General features: G+C 40.9%; 1 protein-coding gene across 1 annotated transcript in view; it reads left to right on the top strand.

The window, feature by feature from the left end:
* Positions 1–11413, top strand: part of rab3b (RAB3B, member RAS oncogene family) — a 21021-nt gene extending 9608 nt beyond the window's left edge. The window contains exons 3-5 of the mRNA XM_023428959.2: positions 5039–5157; positions 5282–5406; positions 7225–11413. Of these exons, the coding sequence (XP_023284727.1) occupies positions 5039–5157; positions 5282–5406; positions 7225–7409 (429 nt within the window). The 3' untranslated portion in view covers positions 7410–11413. The remainder of the gene's footprint in view (positions 1–5038; positions 5158–5281; positions 5407–7224) is intronic.
* Positions 11414–11618: the final 205 nt, after the last annotated feature.

The following is an 11618-nucleotide window of genomic DNA, read 5'->3' as shown; positions in this document are numbered from 1 at the left end:
GGGTGGGGGTGGGGGGGCAGTGCCATAAGTAGAGCTAATCAGAGCCAATTGATTCAAACTGAAAGCACAGTTATGAGTAAAAATAGATACAATACACACACACACACACACACACACACACACACACACACACACACACACACACACAAACAACAACACAAATGTATGTAAGAGCTTAATTAAACTCCATGTTTGCTACACAACACTAATGTTATCACACCATAGGCTTGATATCAAAGGCTGGGAGTCGACCCTGTCTCCTAGACATTACGCCTCTTCTACTAAATTGTAACAGGAAACATCATCTCTGACTGCATGTATTTTTGGAATGAATGAATGAATGAATGATTGAATGAACGCTACAGCAGCAGAGACTCCAGGAGGTGGTTGTGGTGGATGGTGGAGGATGTACGAACTGAGACCAGGTTCACACCCACAGTCCAGTCTGTGGTTAACTTGTCAGATAATTAAATTAATAACATTCCCTGTTGTTTTCTCACATTGCAGCATTTTTCTTCAAACATTGTTCGGTCCAGATGTTTTCTTTTTTTTTGCTTGTGCTTTGTCTGTCTGCAAGCTCCAGTGCGTTGAGCTCTCAGGGCCACCGTACAGAGAAGAGGGAAGAAAACCAGTGGGAGAAACTACATGGACCACGTAAAACACAGACTAGCTAGAAAATCTTGGTTTTGCCATAGAGTTGCAGCGTGAAGAGTTATCTCAGGTGTGTGTGTCTGGAAGTAAAACCCTGGGACAGAGTTTGGTTGGATAAATGGATGGTTACCATGGTAACATTGGTCTTAAGCCTGAGTTAGCCCCCAGGCTAACCACAGGCTTAAGACCAATGGTAAGGTTTCTAATGGTTTGGCTTAAAATGAGTCAGTCTTTACTTTTGTGAAATGGCTTTAATTGCATTAGACTGATCTATGAGCAACATGAAGACTAGACCAACACTACCGACCGGTCTGAGACATCTCTGTGAAACCCGCCCCTGATCACCCAACATCACTTCTGGACCTCACTGACGCGCCTGCCCATGTGCAGTGATGTTCTCTGTGGAAATCAAACACACATTTTTCTCTGCTTTTAACTAAACAGAGAAGAATCAGTCACTGCTTGAGGCTCTGCTCATACTCTCCATGATTAATGTCTGTGACACACACACACACACACACACACACACACACACACACACACACACACATTTATACTCCACATCAAATCTCAGTTAATTAAATGTGAACGAGCACTCGCTGTGTCCCTGAGGAACGAAGAAGGAGAAAACTAGGGATTGTTGAATGAGTGCAGAGGAAGCAAATCACAAAAGAGCTAAATTTAGAAAAACTGCTGCACCCAGACCAGCTGCGGTGCTATGAGGATGGAGGATGGCGGCGCTATGCGACCGTCGCAGACGGGTGTGAAAGTCACATTGAGGCTCAGCTGGTTTGTGCAGTGGAGCAGCGTCTGAGCTGCTTCAGATAAGGTAGTTCAGGGTCTTAGAGGAGATGAGGCTCTTTTGTCTCTGTGAGATTAGAGAGTGAGATATTCACACGCTGGCAGCAGCAGACTTTATAACTGATAAGCTTTTATTATGTCATCACGTTTCAAACTACCTTTTCTACTTATTATGAGTTTGTATGTATAAAAATGCTTTTTGCAGAATCTGCTTCTATATCTATAGACACCTCCTCTCCACAGGGAGAACAAGCCACAAACAATAAGAGCCTGTCTCCTAAATAGTTCTATACAACTAAACTGCAACTGCATATGTGTTTTATAGGAAACGTGACTGTGACCAGATTCTGTTTTCTGTGAGCCTTAATGAGGAGCCACGTTAATTTAAATAACTGGCAAATCACAAATGAACCAAAACTACCATCTTTAACGAACCTTAATCAAAGTGCTTTTGTTTCCTGAACCACAGACGGGACTCTGGATGTGAACCATTGTGTTTGACGGTCCTGAACTTTGTACGTCCTCCATCCACCACAGCCACCTCCTGGAGACTTTGCTTATGTAGCTTTTAACCGTGACCCAGACAGAGATCACGTTTCCTACAAAACACTTTTGTTGCAGCAGTTTTATTTGTATAGAAACGTAACTGAAAGTCTACAGCCCTGCTAGCAGCTCTGTGAGGCTGGATTCGAGCTAAATGCTAACACTAGCATGCTAACACGTTCAAAGTGACAATGCTTATGTGTTGATGTTAAGCGAGTGCAATGTTTACCATCTTAGTTTAGCATGTCACCATGCTAACGTTTGCTAATAAGCAGTAAACACAAAGCTGAGGCTGGTGGGAACATGATCAGTTCTGCAAGTGTGTGTGTTGGACAAAGGGACATGTTGAGTTAATTATGGTTCTAGATTAAAAGTCAGATGATGGACTGAAATTATTAATTTATCCTGAGGGGAACATGAATGAAATGTCATCACAGTCGATCCAGTAGTACTGTTTGGATATTATCCAGTAGTTGTTTGGATATTTCAGTCTGGACCTAAGAGGTGGATCCCTTATGAAAATGCACATGTGAAATTCAATATTTCACAAATTTCACATTTGTTTTTCAAATCAGTACATAAAGTTTCGCATGTGAAATTTTAACACGTGATTTTAACATGTTTTCTCATGTGATCACATGTGCCACTATGTGATTTTGCACGTGGAATTCATGTGGTTTTTCTGTCTGTAAGTGACGTCCATGGAGCCCTGCTGCTAACACGGTTCAAAATGAACAAGCAAACACAGCGTCATTAATACACAGCATCTAAAACACATTCATAGTAGTGTGTGGAGTAATAAAGTTTACCTTGCCATAATCATGACAAAGTTGTAAAATCCTACAGGTCTGATAAAGCTTTTGAACATTTTAATCTTTCCCTCCAAACAGACTTCCTGGATCTTATTTGGTTTTTAAACACTCTGACACAGCCTCCTGCAGGCGTCCCTGTTTACTGTGTTAACACGTTTTTATTTACTTTGTGATAGTGAGAGCTGGTTGGCTGTTACATCCATTTAGCTTTGCCTCTCTGAACAGGGCTGTATCTCTGTAGCCTTGATGTGTAGTTACAGACAACTATAAACCCAGCTTTACACAAGCGTCTGTTACTCTGTGTATTTGATTTGCTTTAAGTAAATGCAGCTTTCTCCATAAACTCCATCTAAACAAGACTTCAAGTGTTCAGGAGAAGAGTTAGAGCAGGATTTCCAGAGGCCTGAAGCAGAGAAAAAGTCTTATATTTCATATGTAACATATACATGTTAAATTTCATGTAACATAAAAAATTTTTTCTTTCTTAACTTTTAATCATCTTTCAACCCCTCAGATTTATCTTGTGGCTCTGTTGAGGGTTGAACAGAGACAGACTGTGGTTCAGCTGCTGATGGTGACAGGGTGAGAGGTGCTAAAGTGTAGATTCAGTCTCTGTGAACATCAGTGTGAAGTCACAACGTCAACACATCACTGTATGTTACTGTGAGGTGAGAACAGGTGTGTGTGTGTGTTGGGGGGATGATCTTTGTCTCAGGATTAGTATATTGAATTTATTCTGTGTTACTGTTATAATTCATACAGTGATATCTGAGTTTGCAATAACAAAATCGATGTCTTAAAACAACCTGAGGTAAAAGGTTAGACATTATCTGCACACGATTGTAGCCGACCTGCTGTAGTTTTCCTGTTTGTTATTTCAATGCTTGGGTCACCATGGAAACGGCACCTGTAGTGTTTGCCAAATCAAACAGTCTGGTTTCAAACATGCCAGAACGGATGCAGCATTATCCTAGCTTAGCATGTTGGTATATGGGCTTATCCTCACTCACTGTAAACAGAATACAGTGTCCAGCAGTTACACAGAACATCTGACAACAACCATCTGACTAAGTGACTCAGTGAGCCCGTCCAACACCACATTGACCTCACACACGCACACACACACTTTCCTCCCAGCTGGAGCTGGCAACTCTAAACTGCCAGTAGGTATGAATGTGAATGTGAATGTTGATACACTGTAGATCTGTCCAGGTGTAACCCCGCCTCTTAACCATTGTCAGCTGGGATTGGCTCTGGCCAATCAACTGACCCTCAAGAATAAACAAGTATGGGGGCACCTTGGTGGCTCACCTGGTAGAGCGCGTACCACATGGACTTAGTTCTAACCGCAGCGGCCATGGGTTGGAAACTGACCCACAGAAATTTGCTGCATGTCATCCCCTCACTCTCTCTCCCTGACTTTCCTGTCTACCTCTCACTGTACTATCACATAAAGGCAAAAATGCCCAAAAAATAAATATATAAAAAAAAGAATAAATAAGTGATGGATGTATGGATATATACATCCAGAGGTCAGTTTATTAGGAACACCTAGATAAAAAATAAATCAGTCTAATACAACAGTCCTGTAACAAATCCTCCTCCATGAAGGTTGTAACAGTTCAGTTTGTGTTAAGGAGCTGATTCAACTGTGTGATCATTATGGAGTTTTAAGTGTATTGTATTATAATGAGCGGTGCTTCTGTTATTTAACGTACTTTTACGTTTTAAGTTGCAAGTTAGATGGGATGGATAAAATAATAGAAACCCATGTCAGTATGTATGTGTCCTGGACAGACAGATGCCTGAACACCTTTTCAACATCTGGCAGGAATGTGTCTAGGTCTGCATCTGTAATGCTTCTTGGTGATATTACGATTGGCTTTTTCCATATATATATCCATATATATTTATATACTGTATATATATATATATATATATTTGTGTGAGGTCGGGTGCAGAGTGAAGAGCTGCACACATCATGTCTTCTCCTATCATCAGTGCCAGAATCTTTGGATGCTTGTTTTCTGGTGTATTTAAGGTCACAGTTGAAATTCAATATGAAAAATAAAGTGGCTCTAAGCTTGACTTTCCTGTAGTGACACCATCACCAGAAAATGTCCACCTATGACACCTGCTCTGGTGTTGGTCTCTAGAGGATATACCAACGTATTAGAAGTTTAGTATTGACAGGCAGCTTCAAAAAGTGATTTGTTTGTTTTTGTTTCCAGGACACGGCAGGTCAGGAGCGATACCGCACCATCACCACGGCCTACTACCGCGGTGCCATGGGCTTTATCCTCATGTATGACATCACCAACGAGGAGTCCTTCAACGCCGTGCAGGACTGGTACGTGATTGGACAGAAACTAGAAGTTCAGATTCAAGTCAGACACAGCTAATGATTTTTGTTGTTACCTCTGTGTGTGTGTGTGTGTGTGTGTGTGTGTGTGTGTGTGTGTGTGTGTTTGCAGGGCCACTCAGATTAAAACATACTCGTGGGATAACGCTCAGGTGATCATGGTGGGCAACAAGTGCGACATGGACGAGGAGAGAATCGTACCTCCAGAGAAAGGAAAACACCTCGCCGATCAGTTAGGTGAGACACTGCTGATTCAGCACTGCTAAATACGCTCAGCCTGGGTGCTAAATAAATACCACAGCAAATACTCTCCAGCTCAGGTTTCATATGCTAACAGAAGTCTTAACACCTACCACGCTGTTCATGTTACCTGAAGGTGTCAGGTGTGAGGAGCCTCTGGTTCTCTGAGTATTTCTTTTATTGATCTCACATTGTTCCTCAGCATAGAACCAAAGGAACCTCCAGGGTAATGGAACCAGACCAGAGGTTTAGGTTCTGCTCATTGGTTAAAATCATTTCATCTTTGTTTCTGAGAAAACACGCTTTGTAACTAAACGTGTATTAACCCGTTCAACTCCAGGAGAAAATGACTTCACCTCTGGGTGTGTGTACTGAGGAATGCCTATTAGTGTGTTGTTTATTGCCCAGAGCCAAGGAGATCTTTGGATAACGGACATACCATACTGGTTTTAGCTCTACTGGTATTTTTTACACTTTTACCAGACTTGAATAAACATGCACGCCTCAGTTTGTTCTGACAATAACACAGTTACTCACCAGGTCAACCTATTTTATTTTGTGATGAGACAGTGCTCAAGCAACGTCATATTATAACGGTATTTTGTGAGCAGCTACAGGTGGAGACTGAAACATTACAAAGTGGGGTATCACGCCTCATCCAAATGTTTGGATCAGCATCATGAAGCTGAAAAAGCCTCACCAGGATTTAGATATTTGTGAAGTGGGTAGAAGAGTCTGAAAACAGCAAACACACTTTGAGATGCTCAAATGGATTAAACCACACCCCACTGAAGTCTTTAAGAGGCCTGAAGAGAGCAGTGTAAATGTAGGTTTCTAAACTTTTTCTGGCTTGTGTCCTCGTTAAACAAAACAAATAATCACCTCACACCTTTTCTGGAAAGAATCCTGTAATTTGGTGCTAATTAAAGGAAAAATAGAGAGTGATCTTATTTCCACCTAAGCTACCGCACAACATTGAGACTTTTATTTAGAAGATACCAGGTGAGCAACACACAAGCATCAACCTCCAGGGCTGAAAAATGACCATAAGTCTCAAAATCTGCAGTCTGGCTCCAACAGTGAGTCAGTCTCCATAGACTCCCATGTTAAAATGTCCAACTTTACAGCAGAAATAAACATGTTTACAGCCTGGTACAAAAACACTTTTGGTCTCTATAGCTAAATTCCACCTTCATGACACCTGTTTCTGTAACTCACCTGTTTACATTTTATTAAGGCTTAAAATGATGTATAATTTAGGGCGTGGCTTCGTTGAATGACAGGTGGGTAAGTGTATGCTTGCCACAAACCTTCGTGCACCGAAGTCTCAGCTCTGCACACGCCTCATCTCTTTGACCATTTTTGGATTAGCTGGGAGTTAGGGGGCGGGGTCAGACACTGCCAAGATGGCAACGGCGGAGCAGCTCACAGAAGCTCTTCAGAAACCCGTGGGTGATGTCACAGAGGCTACATCCATCTTTATTTACAGTCTACATACATTTAAATATCTACACACAAACAATTCAGCATAAATAAAGACGTATTAAGTTTCCATTAATAAATGGATAAGAACTAAATATTCACTGGAGTTTAAATGGAACAATTTCTTTAATGGAGATTCATATAATCAAAACTAATTGAACTTAATAGTTTTAGAACTCTCCCTCTATTTTTCCTGTAATTAAACCCAAACTTTAAAGAAATTATTTGAAAATAACAGACTTAAAAAAAATTCTGAGAAAATAATAGTATAACAAAAACTAACAAAGCCACATGTTCCTTTCACCAGTTTAACCCTCCTTTTTCCTCCCGCAGGCTTTGAGTACTACGAGGCGAGCGCTAAGGAGAACATCAACGTGCGGCAGGTCTTCGAGCGCCTGGTGGACATCATCTGTGTGAAGATGTCGGAGCGCGTGGACGTGGAGGTGCCGGCGGCTCCTGCCACCAAGACCACCAGACTGACCGACAAGCCCGCCCAGCTACCTCAGAAGTGCTGCTGATCATCTGTGACCCCTCCGCTGTCGCCTCGTCCGCTAACCCCCGCAGAAAAAGAAAAAAACAGATTAACTATCGTAACATTCCTCTACACACTCTCTGCTTCAGTCCATGTTTGTGAGCCGTCAATAATCACTATGCCTACTGCAGTTTCTGCTAACTAACATTTATATAGCCAGTTTCATTCCTTCCCTATCCCCGAGTACCTGAGGAGGCCCTTACATAGACGGAGGAGTAAGGGCAGCAGTGTGCTCCAAACAAAATCATGTTTGGATTGTTTCAAAAGTTTCTACAACCACTGTTGATTGTACGTCTGCGTTGAAAAGCTAGCATGCTAACTGTGACTAGAGTTAGGTAAGGATGTTCAAGCTAGATACATTAGGGTTAGCATGATGAGGAGAATAAAGGCCCGGTCACCCCAGAAAGTGACACAGCACACATTGCTATCTCGCAAACCACTGCAACTGCTAACTTGCTAACCAGTAAAAAACCGTCAAGTCACAGTGTTTCTCAGAGCTGGCAGTTTGGTAACTGCCAGTTGGCAAGCTACAGAGCTTTGTTGCTTATAGGACAATATGAAGCACATTTTATTTGAGATATTCGTGCCATTGGCACCTGTCATAACTGCTAACTGTTTCTCTGGAGCGGCAGAGGAGGGTAATACAGTATAATGCAGCAGACATGTGATAATTGAGTTACATAACTAACAGTTTCCCACTTGTAAACAGCGTTCACGTCAACATCAAAGGCTCTGATAAATCCTTCTCAGAAAGAAAAGCAGTAGCACAAGAAGAATGACAGCTGCCATCTTGGGTTGTGCGATGACTTACAAGTAGTACACATAGGAGTCTTTCCCATCATTACTTTCCTTCTTGCAATGACGTGAACACAGCATAAAAGTGGACAAATCTGAGTCGCCTCGTTCACTCTAAAGTTCAGTACTGTCATGATGGTTTCCTATTGGTCAACAGTGCAAAGTTGTGGTTGATTACAGCAGATCTAATTTATATAACTTTAAATTTTGAATTCTGGTGTGACCGAGCCTTAAATCTGGAATCATGCACCTGTTAGGATACATGCTAACGTCTCTAAGTAGGTGAGGGTGCTATAAGTCACAAAGAAGCTGTACACATCAAACAAGCTTATTGGCCAATCAGCTTCCTGTTTGGATGCAGGTTCAAGCATCACAGCCAAAATTAGAACCAGTATAAAAGAAAGCAGACAGCAGGATCATTTCCAAATGCTTAAGGGCAACACACACCAGACATGCCATCAGTAGCCTACATGTGCAGAGCTTTTGCACAAATGACATGTTTTAAAGGAGTGGTGGTGAAATTTAAAAAAAGGGCTGATAAAAAACATCTCTCCAAAAATAGAAATAAAACCAATAACGTTGAAATATCAGTGCAAAATATAAAACATATAAGCACCTTGTACATGAAGTGAGGAAGCCCCTCTGAACAGTTAATGAGCGTCAACACTACAAATATGACAGCAGCAAATACTGATGACATAAAGATGCTGCTGTTTTGTGCACTTTACAGAAAACAGTTGGTGCAGCAGTTTTGACATGTGTTATACTGTATGTTGCTGGTGTGTGTTGGTCTTTCCATGCAGATGGAAGTTCCAGACAAATGAACCCAGACAACACAGGCCTCAGATTATGACATTGTTGACTTGCAGATGAAACAACAACAGTAATTGTGGTTGTGTGACCTTCAAGATGTACTGTACATCTGGAAATCTCACACACACACTGCCCCAGTCTCGGCCGAATGTGCCGTTTCATTTTGGTCGTCTTTGTTTTGAACACACCGAACGTCAGATTTTGTTGGAGTTCACTGTCAGGAAGAGCTGGAGGCATTGTCCACAGGAAAGCTCAGCACTGCCTCTCCTCAAAGTGTAGCACAACGAGAAACTCACTCCACCACAGCTGCTCATGCACAAGTTTACAGGTCGCAGTCGTTCACCCGCGAGTCATGCGCCAAAACATCAGCTAGGCTGCTTTTCAGATTGCTAGTGATAGTTAGGTTCACTCTGATACAATATGCCTATAGCACACTAACTGTTACTGGCCTTACTTAGTGCTGTTTTTGGCTTGAAAGACGCTTTAGGGCTACACCACCAATGCACAACTCCCAGGCAGGGCTGCAGCCGAAATCATTTGAGTCAAAGGCTGAACAGGAAAAGGGCCGAGTCCCAAACGTGACCGTGACATGCTACAACATGAAGTTAACAGGACTTCCTGTGATGGGTTGAGAGCAGATATCAGGTAAACATATGAGACAAATCAATATACTGGAACAATAATAACAGCACTTGTGATGCACTTTCATCAACGATAAGGGAAACACTTAAAGTGATGTTCACACCAGGGTTGGACCAAGTCTTTTAAAGACCTAAAGCAACATTTGACAGAAAAAGCCACAGATTCATCCATCTCCACTGCAATTTGATTTGTCTCTATCTAAACTTATTGCACCACTATATTATTAGTTAACTATCTGGCCATGTCCTATGAAGGGGCCCCGCGTCTCTAGCTTTAAAACCTTAGTCTATACTGTATTTTCTTCACATGGAGCATATTCTTCAATAAAGCAAAGTTGATCCAGCACAGGGGGTCATGGCTGTACAACTTGGAGGTGTCAGGTGCACATCATCAAATCTAGACACTAAAATTTGTTTTGTTTATGTTTGCTTTTCTTGTTTTGTCATGAGCAAACTTCCACATGAGAGTTTCTGGTGTTTCCCCAGGAGTAAATAACCAACTAATCAAAGCTCAGAAACCAAACTGGACCAGAAAAGAACAAAAAAAATAATCAACTAAACAGGTACAAGACCCGTATCAGACCCTCCAGACTGCCAGAGACTTGAGCCCAGACTGCCGCTGAGAGCTGCAGCCCTGCTTCATGGTGGCTTATAGCTTTTGCACTGGCCGACACAATCCAACGCCATACTGAGGGTGTTTTATACTCACACATGCACATGTGAGCAGAGCTGACGAGTGAAGAGCACACGGTTCTCTCCCTCCCCTTCAGCAGGTGTAGTCACGTAGCCGTCATGTTCGCAGTGTTTCCTACATGAGTGTGCGTGGGTGTGTGTGTGTGTGTGTGTGTGTGCGTGTGCGTGTGTGATATTAGAGCCAACACATTCTATTGTTGCATATGGTTATCATGATATTTATTGCGTGTTCAGTTGTGAAGGTTTTTGTGTTTGTGTACGGTATCTTTGACGGAAGTGGGATATTTTGATAATGTCATGTCAGCTGAGATACAGTACGTGTGTGCAAATGAACGACTTCAAGAAAAAGGAAAGATGTTGAGGAAGAAAATTGTGCATTTATTATTAAATATTATGGAGATAGAAAAAACAATATCCTGCCAAATTGTTATATAGCTACAACAAGCGCACGTTTTTGTGTGTGACTCCCCACTGTGTTTCCTCATATTGATATATAAAAATATACAATAATATTGACATTGTCTTCATATGATTATTTTTTAAGTGACTTTGTAAATGATAGAATTAGAAATTATAATGGTGTTGAGTATGAATTTATTTTTATGCTGTGTATACCATGGACAAATTATATAGAGAGTTTATGTAAACTTGTTGTCTTACAGTTCACTCCTGTACGGGGGAGAAGCACAAAGTGATTGTACAAAAATATTGTGAATGTTTGTATATTATAGATGCAATTTAGTATAATAAAAAAATCACAATCTTTAATCAAAACATCTGACTGAGCTTTTCCGTCTCTGAAAGGTCTTTTGTAAAGTTACGCTATTTGTCAAATAAATATACTCTGTAGTACCTTCTACTACTATTAAAAAACATGACAGAAAAAATATTGAATGCAGTTTAAAGACGTAAAAAATGAAAATCAAAAGCACACACATCAAAACACAACATAAGAGGAAAAAAAAGCTTGAAGGGCACAAACAAAAATAAGTAAAGTAAAGTGAAATGTGTGAATAAAATAAAAGAGAATAAAAACATGTATGAACATTGTTGTCTGAATCAGTTGTTCCTGTGACCTGGTGGGAAATTACAGAATTTTTGAGTATGAAATTTCGCTGTCATAAAAAGTAAATCCATACTGAAAAAAACTTTTTTAGTAAAATATATGGTTGTTTTAGTGTAATATTTCTCTTTATAATATAGCTCTTATATTTCTTTATATTCTCTTTTTGTCTAGATCAAGAGACTGAACT

Source organism: Seriola lalandi, unplaced genomic scaffold (assembly GCF_002814215.2).
Source record: "Seriola lalandi dorsalis isolate HSWRI2012SDOR001 ecotype SW California unplaced genomic scaffold, Sedor1 jcf7180002054885, whole genome shotgun sequence".
In the NCBI taxonomy this organism is placed as follows: domain Eukaryota; kingdom Metazoa; phylum Chordata; class Actinopteri; order Carangiformes; family Carangidae; genus Seriola; species Seriola lalandi.
This window is presented reverse-complemented; position numbering and strand designations above follow the sequence as displayed.